The 17,537-nt window shown below is 45.3% G+C and overlaps 1 protein-coding gene across 4 annotated transcripts in view; it reads left to right on the top strand.

Moving 5' to 3' along the window:
• The window catches only part of EDC4 (enhancer of mRNA decapping 4), a 1,195,251-nt gene that overhangs the window by 1,121,448 nt on the left and 56,266 nt on the right, over nt 1-17,537 (top strand). For all 4 annotated transcript variants that reach the window (XM_033940763.1, XM_033940759.1, XM_033940760.1 and 1 more), the window contains one exon: nt 8,628-8,847. In XM_033940763.1, the coding sequence (XP_033796654.1) occupies nt 8,628-8,847 (220 nt within the window). The remainder of the gene's footprint in view (nt 1-8,627; nt 8,848-17,537) is intronic.

Genomic DNA, 17,537 nt, shown 5'->3' on the forward strand with positions numbered 1-17,537 from the left:
ATTTTTTAATCAGATGTTTCAGATCATCTCTACTTTCAGCCAATAATGTAGAATCATCAGCAAAATGAAAGTTGTTGAGTCTTCCACCAATGTTTTATCTTTAGTTTTCTCATACAGTCATTCTCTGATTTGCTCTGTACATAGATTGAACAAGTAAAGGGAAATTATGTAGCCTTATTATACACCTTTGCCGTTTTGTACATCTGTGTTCTATTCAAGCTATTGCTTCTTGATCAATGTAAACCCAAAGAGTAGCAACATTCCATGCTACCAATCCAGGGCAAGCAGTGGCTTGCCCCATATCTTTCTCAGTAACAGACTATGGACTTTATAAGAACATAAGGATCTAAGTCAGGGGTAGGGAACTCCGGTCTTCGAGAGCTGTATTCCAGTCGGGTTTTCCCCAATGAATATGCATGAGATCTATTTGCATGCACTGCTTTCAATGCATATTCATTGGAGAAATCCTGAAAACCCGACTGGAATACGGCTCTCGAGGACCGGAGTTCCCTACCCCTGATCTAAGTGGTGTATAAATAAAAGTAAATCATGATTAGAAAGGGAAAATAACGCCATTATATAAAAGGAAAGAGTTATCAGACCACATTCATTAAAGACAATTACTAGCCAGCTGCCTGTCTTCCTAAGCATCTATCTGCCAAGACCATTAGCCGACACTCTGAAGGGTGAAGAAATATGCCTTTAAGAGTGTCTTTAGTAAGGAAATTTTGTCCAGTAGGAGGAAAAATGTATTTTACAAGATTGGGCCCAGAAAAAACACCTACCATTTTGTCACTTGAGGAATAAATTACATTTTTTAATGGTTTGGGAACATCAGATAGCAAAGACAATCCTTAAAAGGAAAATGACTTTTCTCCATATTTGGGATCCTTATATTCAAGACTAGACTTACCCTTGAGAACTAGATGTTGTATACTCAATAAATTGGTGGCGAGCCCCAAAAATAATAATTATGTAACATCACAGCAAGAGTGTAGAAAACGTGGACAAGTGTAAAGTGATGCATGTTGGTAACAAAAATCTCATTCACAAATACAGGATATCCGGGGCGGTACTTGGAGAGACCTCCCAGGAAAGGGACTTAGGAGTTCTGATCAACAAGTCAATGAAGCCATCCGCGCAATTTGCGGCGGCGGTGGCAAAAAGGGCGAACAGAATGCTAGGAATAATAAAGAAGGGGATTACAAATACATTGGAGAAGGTTATCATGCCGCTGTATTGGGCCATGGTGCGCCCTCACCTAGAGTACTGCGTCCAGCACTGGTCGCGACTAAGATGGTTAAAGGGTTAGAGGAGCTTCCGTACAGCAAAAGATTAGAGAAACTGGGTCTCTTCTCCCTCGAACAGAGGAGATTGAGAGGGGACATGATCAAAACATTCAAGGTACTGAAGGGGATAGACTTAGTAGATAAGGACAGGTTGTTCACCCTCTCCAAGGTAGGGAGAACGAGAGGGCACTCTCTAAAGTTCAATGGGGATAAATTTCGTACAAACGTAAGGAAGTTCTTCTTTAACCAGAGAGTGGTAGAAAACTGGAACGCTCTTCAGGAGTCTGTCATAGGGGAACACACCCTCCAGGGATTCAAGACAAAGTTAGACAAGTTCCTGCTGAACAAGGACATACACTGGTGGGGCTAGTGTCAGTTAGGGTGCTGGTCTTTGACCAGAGGGCCACCACGTGAGCGGACTACTGGGCATGATGAACCACTGGTCTGACCCAGCAGTAGCAATTCTTATGTACTTATGGATCTCAAAAGCTACAACCGAGTCAGGTTTTCAAGATTTTCACAATGAATATGGTTGAGCTATATTTGCATATGATGGAAGTGGTACATGCAGTGAAATCTTGTAAACCTGACTAGGTTGTGGCCTTTGGACTATGGTTGCCCATCCTTGGGGTAGAAGGTATATTCTTAGTCTGTTGGTGAGAACATGAGACATGCAATTGATTGAGTGAGAGGGGTGGGTATGGAGGACCTGGATATAATAGGAATTACAGAAACCTGGTGGACAGAGGAAAATCAATGGGATGTGGCGCTGCCAGGGTACAAGCTCTACAGGAGGGACAGGACCCACAAGAAGGGGGGAGGCATAGCGTTGTATATAAAGGACTATATCTACTCGATTGGGATTGATACGGCAACAAAGGCAGAGGAGCTGGAATCGCTATGAGTCAAATTGCCGGGAAAGAAGAGTGCAGACATAAAGCTGGGGCTTTATTATCGCCCACCTGGTGCGTCAGAAACAATAGGACACGACTTGGAAGCAGAACTGAGGCAGGAATGCAGGACTGGAAGTGTAACAGTGATGGGGGACTTCAACTACCCAGGGATAGACTGGAGTACGGGTCACTCCAACTCCACGAGGGAAACAGGATTCGTAGAAGCTGTGAGGGACTGCTTCATGGAGCAACTAGTCAAGGAACCGACGCGAGGGGGTGCTACTCTTGACCTCATCCTTAACGGATTAGGGGGGCCTGCAAGAGGGGTAGAGGTGGGAGGAACACTAGGCAACAGTGATCACAACGTGATCAGATTCACATTAGAAAGGGGGTCACCCATAGTGGGGAGGACCGCATCAACTGCGCTCAACTTCAGGAAAGGGAACTATGTTGCTATGAGGAAAATGGTGGGGAGGAAGCTCAGGAACGGCTTTAGGATGGAGACTGTAGTAGAGAATGACACGGTGGCGGTTTACCCGCGGCCACCGCATCTTAGCCGCGGGTCACCCGCCAAAAACGGGGAAGAAAACTAGCAGTCGCTGCGGCGACGGGGACAAGGCCTTCACCGCCCGAGGGGCGGTGAATGGTCTTGTCCCCGCAGTGAGGCATGAAGGATCGCGTGGTCCCTGCAGCTCACACCCGCCTGCCCAATCAATTCTAGTGTTTAGCCAGCTCTCTCCCTTCTCCTCACCTTAGTTTGTAGATTTTCTTTTTCGGCGACCCGCATGCTATCAGAGAGCCGCGCACTCGCTGCTGCTCAGTTTCGATCTTCTGCTCTGACGCAACCGGAAACAGGAAGTTGCAGCAGAGCAGAAGATTGAACACTGAGCAGCCGCGCGTGCGCGGCTCTTTGGGAAAGCGTGTAGGTCGCCGAAAAAGAAAACCTATAAACTAAGGTGAGGAGAAGGGAGAGAGCTGGCGAAACACTAGGATCGATTGGGCAGGCAGGTAGTGGCTGCGGGGACCGTGCGATCGCTAGTGTTCCCGGCTCAAATTGGAAGGAGGGAGTGAAAGGGAAAAGGATTCTGGGCCAAGGGGATGAAGTCGGAAAGAAAAACCCACAGCAGGAAAGAAAGGGAAGAACAGGCAGGTGAGCCAGATGCTAGAAGCAGGGGGGGGGGAAGAAAGAGGGAAAAAAGCTAGATGGGGTTGAAAAGAAGAGACACACTGGTATGGAAGAGGAAGATAGGGGAAATCTGGACACAGGAAGGTAACAGAAAGAGGGGAAATTATGTGCATGGGGCATAGGGACAGAGACATAAAGGGGACATGCCATGGGGATGGTATATGGACACGGGGGGGCAATGACAGATACATAGGGGAGATATTAGAAATGGAGAAAATAGGAGCACAGAAGCGAGATGGTTTGTGGGGATGGGACAGGGACCGAGCTTGTAGGCTCCAGTGGCTTGCACAAATTACATTGTAACGTGCCATGAAAATAAGAGGAAGGAAGGTAGATAGGCCACGCGAGAGGAGCTGAAGGGTAGTAGAAAGGAACAGATGGTAAAGGAGGGAGGGAAGGGTGGTAGTGGAAAGGAATAGAACAGACATTGAAGGAGGGTGGAGAGGGCAGACCCCCAAGGGAAATGTGGAAGACAGAGTGGGAAGAAGACAGATGCCAGACTATGCGGGAGCGGAGGGAAGAAGATGGGTGCTAGACCAATTGGGGGGGGGGGGTTAAGGGAGAGGCACAGTAACAGCAAATGGAAGACGCAGAGAGAAGACACACAGTGGATGGAAGGAATTCAATGAGAAGATGTGGAAAGCAGAAACCAGACAACAAACGTAGAAAAAAAAATTATATTTATTTATTTATTTTTTGCTTTAGGATAAAATAGTATATTAGTTGTGTTGATAAAAATTTATAAACAAAGCCCTGCCAGCTGAACATCTCTTTCTCTAGTTCAGCAGCAGGAACTTTGATTTATAAGAAAGGAATAAGCTAAATATTACAGTACTAAGGCTTATATGGATGCAGCGGGGACGGTGACGGGGCGGTGAATGGGATGGCAGTGGCGGTGACGGGGCGGTGAAAGGGATGGCGGTGACGGGGCGGTGAAGGGAACGGCGGTGACGGGGCGGTGCAGAGGATGGTGGGCCGGTGACGGGGCGGTGACGGGGACAGATTTTTTCCCCGTGTCATTCTCTAGACTGTAGGAAGCGCCTGGACCCTTCTCAGGGACACCCTGCAGGAAGCGCAAAAACTGTACATTCCCAGTTTCAGGAAAGGCCGCAAGAACAAGCGGTCAAAAGACCCGGTTTGGATGACACCTGAAGTAAAGAGGGCAATCAGTGACAAGAAAGTGTCCTTCCGGAAATGGAAGAGGGATCCAACGGAGGAAAATCACCAGGAGCACAGGAAATGCCAAAAGGAATGCCACCGAGAGGTTAGAAAAGCAAAAGGGAAATACGAGGAAGGGCTGGCCAGGGAGGCGAAAAACTTCAAGGCATTCTTCAGTTACGTAAAGGGGAAGCAACCAGTGAGAGAGGAGGTGGGGCCATTGGACGATGGGGATAGGAAGGGAGTGATTAAGGAGGATAAAGAGGTAGCTGAGAGGTTGAACACATTCTTCTCGTCGGTCTTCACGAGCGAGGACACGTCCAATATACCGGACTCAGAGGAGCTCATGAGTGGGGAGCAGGCCAAAAAATTGGGGCATATAGAGGTAAGTCGGGAGGATGTCCTCAAACAGATTGACAGGTTAAAAAGCGGCAAATCACCGGGACCGGACGGGATCCACCCAAGGGTTCTAAAGGAACTAAGACAGGAAATAGCGGGCGCAATTCAGCATGTTTGCAACCTATCCTTGACAACTGGAGAGGTACCAGAGGACTGGAAACTGGCAAATGTCACACCTATCTTTAAGAAGGGATCGAGAGGTGACCCCGGGAACTACAGGCCGGTGAGCCTGACTTCAATTATAGGGAAGATGGTGGAAGCAATGATCAAGGACAGCATTTGCGAGCACATCGAGAAAAATGGCCTACTGCGGACAAGCCAGCACGAATTCTGTAAGGGAAGGTCGTGCCTGACAAACCTTCTGTACTTCTTTGAGGGAATAAGCAGTCAGGTGGACAAAGGGGAACCCATAGACATCATTTACCTCGACTTTCAAAAGGCCTTTGACAAGGTGCCACATGAAAGGCTGCTTAGGAAGCTGTGGAACCACGGGGTGGGCGGGGATGTACACAGATGGATCAAGCACTGGTTGTCAGGTAGACTACAGAGGGTCGGAGTAAAGGGCCAATATTCTGACTGGAGGGGAGTCACGAGCGGTGTGCCACAGGGATCGGTGCTGGGACCGCTACTCTTCAACATATTTATCAATGACCTGGAAACGGAGGCAAAGTGTGAGGTTATAAAATTTGCAGACGATACCAAACTCTGCGCCAGAGTTAGGACCAGGGAGGAGTGTGAGGAACTGCAAAGGGACCTTGATAAGCTGGAGGACTGGGCAAACAAATGGCAAATGCGCTTTAACGTAGACAAATGCAAGATCATGCACATAGGGAAAAAGAACCCGTTGTTCGAGTATAAAATGGGAGGGGGACTGCTGGGAGACACTGGACTTGAGAGAGACTTGGGTGTGCTAGTGGATCCATCCATGAAACCATCCGCACAGTGTGCAGCAGCCTCGAAGAAAGCAAACAGGATGCTGGGCATCATCAAGAGGGGCATAACAACCAGGACGTAGGAAGTCATCATGCTGCTGTATCGAGCGATGGTGCGCCCACATCTGGAATACTGCATTCAATATTGGTCGCCGCACCTCAAGAAGGACATGGCAGTTCTTGAGAATGTCCAAAGGAGGGCAACGAAACTGGTAAGAGGGCTGGAAAACTGCCCATATGCCGAGAGGCTGGATAAACTGGGGCTCTTCTCTCTGGAAAAGAGGAGGCTCAGGGGGGATATGATAGAGACCTTCAAAATACTTAGGGGCACAGAGAAGGTGGACAGGGACAGGTTCTTCAGACTAAAATGGACAACAGGTACGAGGGGGCACTCAGAGAAACTGAAGGGGGATAGGTTCAAATCAAATGCAAGGAAGTTTTTCTTCACCCAAAGGGTCGTGGACACATGGAATGCGCTCCCGGAGGAAGTGATCCAGCAGAGTACAGTACAGGGATTCAAACAGGGATTGGACGGATTCCTGAGGGACAAGGGGATCGTGGGGTACTGAGGGAGGTGTTGGGGTGTTGCATAAGTATAGACAGCTCACCAGGTCGTGTAGGTGAAAGGCCGGAGGGTTAGGACTTTGATGGGAAGATAGGACTTCGATGAGATACCTAGGGGGCAAGGGGGCCCCTTCTGGTGATGAAGGCAGGTCATGACCTGTTGGGCCGCCGTGGGGGCGGACTGCTGGGCGGGATGGACCTGTGGTCTGGCCCGGCAGAGGCACTGCTTATGTTCTTATGTTCTTATTTGGAGAGGCCATAAGAGCCAAAGACTTCTGGATGATATGTCATAAGACTTATTGCTGGGTAGGGTAAGGGGGGATTTAATGGACAGGGAGAAATTAAAAGCTTTGTTGGGAAAAAGGCATAAGAAAAGACAAGCAGTCTTCAGTGTAATTAAAAATGTTGTCTATTTGTATCAATGTATTGTTTTATGGTTCTTACTCCAGAAACAAAAAGATTTTAAACTAGAAAATATACATGATTGGAGCAAATGTATAGTATACATTTATAAATGCAAACTAAAAAAGGAACAAAAACCCCACGTAAAATACAATGAAAGAAAGCAAGTGGAGAGTGGGATAGAATATGTCAACCTTGAAACAAACAATATTTATTCATATAGACCAGTGGTTCCCAAACCTGTCCTGGGAGACCCCCAGCCAGTCAGGTTTTCAAGATATCCCTAATGAATATGCATGAGAGAGATTTGCATATAATGGAAGTGACAGGTATGCAAATCTCTCTCATGCATATTCATTAGGGATATCTTGAAAATCTGACTGGCTAGAGGTCCCCCAGGACAGGTTTGGGAACCACTGATATAGACTCAAAATAAAATGCATATAAAAGTACATGGATATAAGGTCCTATTTTGCAGGTGTATAGATGTAATGTCCTTAAAATTGAATGACTCATTTGATGACCCGACATGGTCCATGTTTCGACTTCCAGATGGATTCCTGCCTCAGGGGTGTGGATGTCGGTCTGAAAAGGTATCAATATCAATAAAAAAACAATACTGCAAAAATACATAATGCTATTCAAATAAACATAAAATAAACGCTTAAAAATAACATCATTAATTCAATAATATCAAAAAACATGAAAATAACAACATTGTACTTAAAAAACTAACTCCCTTCTTTACTAACACGTAGCGCAAGTTTTAGCATTGACAGCGACGGTAAAGCTCTCCTATGTTCATAGAATTTCTATGAGTGTCGAAGCAATTACCGCTGTTACTGGCGCTAAAACCCACGCTACGCGTTAGTAAAGGAGAGGGTAAGTAAATAAGGTCAAAAAACATAAATATTAAAACATACATAAAAAACTAAAAGCTAAACAGCCAAGAGGAAATATGAACTATATCAGAACAACAGTAAAAATATAGGAAAAAGAACAGCTACATAGGTTTGAATATGATTAAAACCTTGAATTCTGATAAACTTCTGAGGGGAGCATCAAAGACAAATTTTCAAATAAAAGATATGTGAATCATAAAACCAATAATTGTCAGTATAAACATTGTTTCTAACATAGAAAAACATACAGTTATTGGTTTTAATCATATTCAAACCCATGTGACTGTTCTTTTTCCTATATTTTTGCTGTTGTTCTTATAGATTTAGTATTTCCTCTTGGCTGTTTAGCTTTTAGTTTTTTATGTATGTTTTTATATTTATATGTTCATTTGAATTGCATTATGTATTTGTGTATTTTTGTAGTCTTATTTTTTTAGTGATATGAAGTGTATACTGTATACCTTTTCAGACCGACATCCACACCCCTGAGGCAGGCCTCCATCCGAAGGTCGAAACATGGACCATGTTGGGTCATCAACTGGGTCATTCAATTTTAAGGACATTACATCTATTCACCTGCAAAGTAGGACTTTATATCCATGGACTTTAATTTGTATTTTATTTTGAGTCTATATATGAATCAATATTGTTTGTTTTAAGGTTGGCATGTTCTATCCCACTCCCCACTAGTAAACATTTACATCATTTACATTGTAGTTTCTGCCAGTTTATAAAATAGGCATAATATACTTGCTATACCCTCTACATTCTCTGTCTTACATGATTTAGGAAGTGCTTAAAATAAGCTTTCTGACCTTTCTAGTTTAGGGATATGATTCCCCAAAGTGTTAAATTGGTGTAGGAGCTTGTATGCATCACTGTTTCTACCTTTGTCCTCTCAGCATGCAGGAATCAATTCTCACCCAGGTGCAAAGGATTATCAAGGGAGAAGTAAGCTACGCTATGAAGGAACAGCAGGCTGCTGTCACTTCCAGCATCATGCAGGCTATGCGGTCAGCAGCAGGCACACCTATTCCCTCTTCTCAGCTAGATCTCCAGTCTCAGCAGACACACATTTTACAACTAATGCAGCAGGGACATGTGAATCAGGCTTTCCAGCAGGTAAGGAGAATCAGTTTGATATACATTTGCGATTATGGGCTCTGAGAAATCACAGAAGACCAGTAAGGAGGATTTGTCTGAACCTGCCAATGTAACCATGGACCTTGGGAAGTGTTTTTTCTGTGCTCCAACTCCCAATTGCTTCTTTAAATTAATAGACCTGCAAAATTACAGGAAATATTGAGAAGCCAGCCTGTCCCACTCAGGACCTGGTAAATACTGATTCATAAAGATCCCCTTTCTCTCACTATTATTGTTGCTATTTTTGACCAGTAAGTAGAGTGGTGCATAAGTGTTAATGAAATCACTATAAGCTCTCAATTTAATTGTGGTTTCTGCAGCCCCCTAAAGGTTCCCCATAATCTTTACAGTAATTCATAGGCATAAATGGCGTCATCAGGACTCTACCTCAAACATCACTCATCTTGCTTTTCCTTCCAAATAGAACAGTAGTATGTAGCACCATCCACAACATTTATGACATCCTCCTTCTCAAAACATCACTGCAAGTTGATTGAGAAGTGCAATGCCTTAAAATACAGTTCAGAATGCATTAAACTAGGAATTTGTTTCACTAATCTACACAGTATACTCTGCATTTTTAGCTTGAAAGAGCAATTATTACAAATAAAACAAAAAAATCTGACCTTCAAAAACTAGTCCAGAAATATTTTGTTAGTCCAATCAAAAGGTTTCTAGTACAATAGGCGTGTCATTCTGGACAAGTGGGTAATTTCCCCATAGCTGCAAACCTTGCAGAAAGAATTCACTCCAGATTTTTTATGTATCCCTTCTACTCACAGAGGGCTCTTTTGCCACCTACAGTTTTTTTTCTTCCTCACTCAAACCTGAAGGAGTGTTTCTATTCGATCTGCCTTTTTTCTTTATTTTTCTTTTCTTCATATTTTTGGTGCTAAGAGCTTCCTGAGGATTCAGCTCCACCTGCGAGGAGAAGAAAGATAAGAATTGCCATACTGGCATAGACCGAAGGTCCATCAAGCACACTATCCTGTTTCCAACAATTGCCAACTCAGGTCCCAAGTACCTAGCTAGATCGCAAATAATAAATCAGATTTTAAGCTGCTTTTCCTAAGAATAAGCAGTGGATTTCCCCAAGCCATCTCAATAGTAGCCTATGGACTTCCCTTTTAGGAATTTATCCAAACTTTTTTTAAACCCCGCTAAGTTAACTGATTTCACCACAAATTCCAGAGTTTAATTACACATTGTATGAAGAAATAATTTATCTGGTTTGTTTTAAATCTACTTTAGTAGCTTTATCGCATACCCCGTAGTCCTAGTATTTTTGGAAAAAGTAAACAAGGAATTCTTATCTATCCTTTCCACTCCACTCAGTATTTTATAGACCTCTCTCATATCACCCCTGAGCCATCTCTTCTCCAAGCTATGGTCTGTGGCTGACAGGCCGGTCCCTTGTGGTATCTGTTAACCAGCTTGCAGAAGCATTTTTGAAGCTCAGGGCCATCCCTGTTTAGCTTGCTCACCTACTGTTTGTAGGGGTTTGAGTGCAGGTTGTCAGTCATCTATAGGAGGCTCAGTGATATCTTGCAGGGTGCTGCTACGTTTCACCTTGCCATTTTTTTAGCTCAGCAAAATCAGTCAGGTAATAGTGTAGCCTTTAGAGTCTGTTAGGATGTAATACAAAACAGTGTTTTAGCCTAGATTACTGTATTTCCCTATATATAGGCCACGGCCTATACATGGATTTTACAAACCCATGTATGGGGCACGGCCTAGAAATTTTTAATCATCCCTTCTACCCCAGGTACCTTTTTCGTAAGCCCCCTTGCTGGCACCTGGCTCGGGTCTCCAGCGGTGCAGGGCAGCAGTGATCTCTTCAGCATACGGCCTGCCCCCGCACCGCTTGCTGAGTGGCTGAGGTCAAATCTTGCGAGTCCCGCAAGAGCTGACTTCAGCGGACGGTGCAGGGGCAGGCCGGATGCCAAAGAGATCGCAGCTGCCCTGCACCACTGGAGACCCGAGCAAGGGGGCTTACGAAAAAGGTACCGGGGGTAGGGGGGATGAATGAAAAAGGCAGGGGAGGTACTGGAAGATAAGCCATGGCTAATATCATGTGGCGGCTTATCTTCCATTTTTTAAACATAGGCTGCAGCCTATGCAGAGGGGTGGCCTATATGTGGGGAAATACGGTAATAATTTAGGTTGCATTTCAGGGCATATCATCAGATTAGGGCACAAACAGCTGTTGAGGAAAGGCTCCCACCCACCCCAAGGCAGAGCTTTTTGATTTATAGGCTCTCCAGCCAACATGGAACAGGGCATTACTTTGGTAGGATTTTTCTGCTCAGGTTACAACTTCTGTCTCTGTGCAGACAGAAAATGTTACCCAGGCAGAGGGAGTAGTTCCATGTACAAGCTGTTTACTGATTGAATCCCTCATGAAGGAAGTAAAAGAACTGAGAGAGGAGGTGGCAAGACTGAGGAGCATCCATGAGAATGAGAGGTACATCAATGAAATGGTTCATGAGGTGTCAAAGATTTCCAGCAGTGGGGAAGAGGCTGTGCTGAGGGAAGGCAGCTGGAATCAGATTGCGGAACACTGCAAGATTGGTACTGTGACTGCCCCCGCCCTTGAACTGAAGAACAGATATGCTGTCCTGGAAGTGGAGGAGATGAGAGCATCCCAAGGAAAAGAAGGACCAAAGTTTGAAATCCCCCAAATTACTGGATCCATGAGTAAGGTAGTGGTAGTTGGCGAGTCCCTTCTGAGGGGTACAGAAGAATCCATCTGCAGACTAGACATGATGTCACGAGAGGTATGCTGTCTGCCTGGTTCCAAAATCCAAGTTGTTACGGAGAGCTTGCCAAGACTCATCAAGCCTGATGACTACTATCCAATGCTGCTTATCCACATTGGCACTAACGATACTACCAGGTACCCCTGTGAACGTGTCAAAAGTGACTTTGTGGCTCTGGGAGAAAAGATGAAGCAGTCAGGTGCACAGATTGTATTCTCATCTATCCTCCCTGTCGAGGGTAAAGGCCAGGGCAGAGAAGCTCGCATCCTGGAGATGAATGTTTGTCTACCTGGATAGTGTCATCGAGAGCGTTTTGGCTTCCTAGACCATAGGATGATCTTCCAAGAGCTGCTGAGCAGGGATGGTAACAAATCTATTAAAGAAGGGAAGAAGTGTCTTCACCAGCAAACTGGCTAATCTACTGAAGAGGGCTTTAAACAAGAAGTGATGGGGCAAGGTGATCATAGCTCCCGGATGAATATAAGCCCTCAGGTAAGTAAATCACTGAATACCTCTACACGGATGGAAAAAGGGGGCAATGTCTGGAAAGCAGTATATACTAATGCTCGAAGTATGGGAAACAAGATTCTGGATCTAGAAGCTGTGATGGAAGAAAAGGAGTTGGATATGGTGGCGATAACAGTGACGTGGTTCACAGAGAACCATGACTGGAATATAATTATACCAGGCTGTAATCTGTTAAGAACATAAGAAGTTGCCTCCGCTGAGGCAGACCAGAGGTCCATCTTGCCCAGCGGTCCGCTCCCGCGGCAGCCCATCAGGTCTATTGCCTGAACAGTGGTCCCAGACTAATTTTTTAACTTACCTCTAATCCTAACCCTAAGCCTACCTCCACTTCTATCTGTACCCCTCAATCCCTTTGTCCTCCAGGTACCTATCCAAACCTTCTTTGAAGCCCTGTAGCGTGCTCCTGCTTATCACATCTTCCGGTAGCGCGTTCCATGTATCCACCACCCTCTGGGTGAAAAAGAACTTCCTGGCGTTTGTTCTAAACCTTTCCCCTTTCAATTTCTCTGAGTGCCCCCTTGTAATTGTGGGTCCCCATAATTTGAAAAATCTGTCCCTGTCTACTTTTTCTACGCCCTTCATGATCTTGAAGGTTTCTATCATGTCTCCTCTAAGTCTCCGCTTTTCCAGGGAGAAAAGCCCCAGCTTTTTCAGTCTGTCAGTATATGAGAGGTCCTCCATACCCTTTATTAGCTTAGTTGCTCTTCTCTGGACTCTCTCAAGTACCGCCATGTCCTTCTTAAGATATGGCGACCAGTACTGGACACAGTACTCCAGGTGCGGGCGCACCATTGCACGATACAGTGGCAGGATGACTTCCTTCCTCCTGGTCGTGATACCCTTCTTAATGATACCCAACATTTTGTTTGCTTTCCTTGAGGCTGTGGCGCACTGCACCGATGCCTTCAAGGTTGTGTCTACCATCACTCCCAGGTCTCTTTCAAGGTTGCTCACCCCTAGCGGTGATTCCCCCATTTTGTAAGTGAACATCGGGTTCTTTTTCCCTACATGCATGACCTTGCATTTCCCTATGTTGAAGCTCATTTGCCACTTTTTGGCCCACTCTTCCAGTGTTGTCAGATCTTTTTGTTCAGGGAAGACAGGATAGGAAGAAAAAGGAGCGGGGCGTAGGATTATATGTTAAAGATCATATTAAAGCCACACAATTACAGGATCTGCAGGGCAAGGAAGAGGCACTGTGGATCAATTTTGAAAGAAGGAGTGGTGAATATATTTACCTTGATGTGATATAGAGGCCTCTTTTACAGGCGGAAGACATAGATAGAGATTTAATAGTAGACATTCAGAATATATCTAAAAAAGAGGAAGTCTTACTAATAGGTGATTTTAGGATGTTGATTGGGGTATCCCTATTGTGGGGTCTTCTAGAAGTAGGGAGATCCTGGATTCTCTACAAGGAGAACTTTTCCATCAGTTGGCAATGGAACCCACATGAACCGGAAATGGTTTTCAAGGGTGATGATTCAGAGGAACTGAAAAAATCTTAGTGAAACTGGAAGATGTACTGAGCCAAATCGACAAGTTAAAAAGTGATAAATCGCCAGGACCAGTATACAAAAAGAACTCAAACATGTAATTGCTGACCTGCTGTTCGTGATCTGTAACCTGTCACTAAAATCATTTGTAGTACCTGAAATTTGGAGGGTGGCCAATGTTAATGCCGATTTTTAATGCCGATTTTTAAAAAGGGCTCCAGGGGAGATCCGGGAAATTACAGACCAGTAAGCCTCACTTCGGTGCTGGGCAAAATGGTAGAATCGTTATAAAAACTAAAATTGTGGAACACGTAGACAAACATGATTTAATGAAACGGAGTCAGCATGGGTTCAGCCAAGGGAGATTTTGCCTCACCAATTTGCTTGACTTCTTTGAAGGTGTGAATAAACATGTGGATAAAGGTGAGCCAGTTGATCTAGATTTTCAGAAAGCTTTTGTTAAAGTTCCTCACGAGAGGCTCCTGAGAAAATTAAAGAGCCATGGGATAGGTGGCAAAGTTCAGTTGTGGATTAGGAATTGGTTATCGGATAGAAAACAGAGGATAGGGTTCAATGGTCATTTTTCTCAATGGAGGGAGAGTAAACAATGGAGTGCCACAGGGGTCTGTACTGAGACTGGTGCTATTTAACTTATTTATAAATGATCTGGAAATTGGAACGACGAGTGAGGTGATTAAATTTGTAGATGACCTTAAACTGTTCAAAGTCATTAAAATGCATGCAGATTGTGAAAAATTGCAGGTGGACCTTAGGAAATTGGAAGACTGGCAGATGAATTTTAATGTGGACAAATGCAAAGTGATACACATTGGGAAGAATAACCTGAATCACACCCAAGAAAAGGATCTGGGTGTCATTGTAGACAATACGATGAAACCTTTTACCCAATGTGCGGCGGCAGCCAAAAAAGCAAACAGGATGCTGGGAATTATTAAAAAAGGGTTGGTTAACATAAGAACATAAGAAGTTGCCACCACTGGGTCAGACCATTGGTCCATCGCGCCCAGCGGTCCGCTCTTGCGGCGGCCCGTCAGGTCCATGACCTGTAATGTGGTTCCTGTCCGTTTCTGTAACCTACCTCTTTTTTTTTATCTGTAACCCTCAATCCCCTTTTCTTTTAGGAACTTGTCTAAACCTTCCTTGAAACCCTGCAATGTGCTCTGGGCTATCACAACCTCCGGAAGCGCGTTCCATGTGTCCACCGGACACTGCAGAACCAAGCTACAACTGATGATGTGGAAGCTATGTGGTCATACCTGAAATCTACCATACATGAAGCGACAAGCCTCTACATTAAATCAATACACAAACGGCGGAGAAACAACAAACTCCAATGGTACTCCGCAGAAATTTCACACCTCGTCATGGAGAAGAAAAAAGCATTTATTTCCTACAAACGAATGGAGACTAGGGAAGCTAAACTAGAACATAGGGCGAGGTCTGCAGCAGTCAAAACGGCAGTTAGGGAGGCCAAACTTCGAATGGAAGAGACTCTGGCAAAGAACTTGAAGAAAGGGGACAAATCCTTCTTCAGGTATATTAGTGATAGGAAAAAGAACACAGACGGTATAGTACGCCTTAGAAAACCAGATGGGAACTACGCAGAATCAGATTCCAATAAAGCAGAACTACTGAATGAATATTTCTGCTCGGTCTTCACCTGCGAGGCACCGGGGCACGGTCCGCAGTTGCAGGCAAGGCCCAGCGTGGAAGACCCGTTTCAGAATTTCAAGTTCACACCTGGCGACGTCTACTACGAACTGGCAAGACTCAAGGTGAACAAAGCCATGGGACCGGACAATCTACACCCCAGGGTGCTCAGTGAGCTGCGTGATGTCCTGGCAGAACCGCTATCAGGACTCTTCAATCTCTCCCTAAGTTCGGGGAGAGTCCCCATAGACTGGAAAACAGTTAACGTCGTTCCACTGCACAAAAAGGGTTGCAGGGCTCAAGGTGAACAAAACCATGGGACCGGACAATCTACACCCCAGGGTGCTCAGTGAGCTGCGTGAAGTCCTGGCAGAACCGCTATCAGGACTCTTCAATCTCTCCCTAAGTTCGGGGAGAGTCCCCATAGACTGGAAAACAGCTAACGTCGTTCCACTGCACAAAAAGGGTTGCAGGGCAGAGGCTGCAAACTACAGACCGGTGAGTCTCACATCAATAGTATGCAAACTCATGGAAACACTAATCAAACGTAAATTAGACGCAATCTTGGATGAGGAGAATCTACGGGATCCCAGTCAACACGAATTCACCAAGGGTAGGTCCTGCCAATCCAATCTCATCAACTTCTTTGACTGGGTAACAAAACAGCTAGACTTGGGAGAATCCATGGACGTCGTATACCTAGACTTCAGCAAAGCTTTCGATAGTGTCCCGCATCGCAGGCTGTTGAGCAAGATGAAATCAATGGGGCTGGGAGAAACACTAACTACATGGGTCAATGATTGACTGAGTGGCAGACTTCAGAGGGTGGTAGTTAACGGTACCCTCTCTAAAACATCGGAGGTGACCAGTGGAGTACCGCAGGGCTCAGTCTTGGGCCCGCTCCTTTTCAACATATTCATAGGGGACCTAACTCAGGGACTTCAAGGTAAGATAATGTTATTCGCTGACAACACCAAACTATGCAATATAATGAGAGAAGGCAATTCACCCGATAGTATGACACAGGACCTACATTTGTTGGAGCTTTGGTTCTTGACCTGGCAGCTGGGCTTCAACGCTAAGAAATGCAAGATCATGCACCTTGGCAGCAGAAATCCGTGCAGAACTTACACTTTGAATGGTGAGACCTTAGCTAGAACTTCAACAGAACGAGACTTGGGAGTGATCATCAGCGCAGACATGAAAACTGCTGATCATGTGGAGAAGGCTTCATCTAAGGCAAGACAGTTGTTAGGTTGCATCCGCAGGAGTTTCGTCAGCCGGAAGCCGGAAGTCATAATGCCATTATACAGAACCATGGTGAGACCTCATTTGGAATACTGTGTGCAATTCTGGAGGCAACACTACCAAAAAGATGTGCTGAGAATAGAGTCGGTGCAACGGATGGCCACCAGGATGGTCTCGGGGCTCAAGGATCTATTGTATGAGGAAAGGCTGAAAAATTTGCGGCTGTACTCACTCGAGGAACGTAGGGAGAGAGGAGACATGATCGAGACGTTTAAGTATATTACTAGCTGTATCGAGATGGAAGAAGAGATTCTCTTTCTCAAAGGACCCTCAGCCACAAGAGGGCATCCGCTCAAACTCAGGGGCAGGAAATTTCATGATGACACCAGGAAATATTTCTTCACCGAGAGAGTGGTTGATCCTTGGAACGAGCTCCCGGTGCAGGTGATCGAGGCAAACAACGTGCAAGAATTTAAGAGCAAATGGGATGCCCATGTGGGATCCCTTAGAGGGTTAAGCCAAGGAAACCTGTCACCAGAAGTGGGATCCCTAGGATAGTAGACTTGGGGGTGGGTTAGTGGGAGTGGACAGACCTGATGAGCTATGGCCCTTATCTGCTGTCATCTTCTATGTTTCTATCTATCTTCCAGAAGCACATAGATGGAAGCTGTGCTCTCAGGTAACGAACTTACTTGCCAAACCATCTCCGTTGGCGTGGCACTATCTCCAAGTGCTAGGATCCATGGCAGCCACAATAGATGTGGTCCCGTGGGCGAAGATTAACATGTGTCCTCTCCAACACATATTGCTAGCCTGGTGGTCTCCCCAGATGGACTCTGCAGATGTCCCTGCCTTGAACCCCGGAGGCTCGGGTCAGTATGGACTGGTGGCTCTGCCCTCAGTCTCTCACCAAGGGCATTCCTCTCCACATAGCTTCCTAGGGAAATGGCTCTTCACACTCTGGACT

Source organism: Geotrypetes seraphini, chromosome 4 (assembly GCF_902459505.1).
Source record: "Geotrypetes seraphini chromosome 4, aGeoSer1.1, whole genome shotgun sequence".
In the NCBI taxonomy this organism is placed as follows: domain Eukaryota; kingdom Metazoa; phylum Chordata; class Amphibia; order Gymnophiona; family Dermophiidae; genus Geotrypetes; species Geotrypetes seraphini.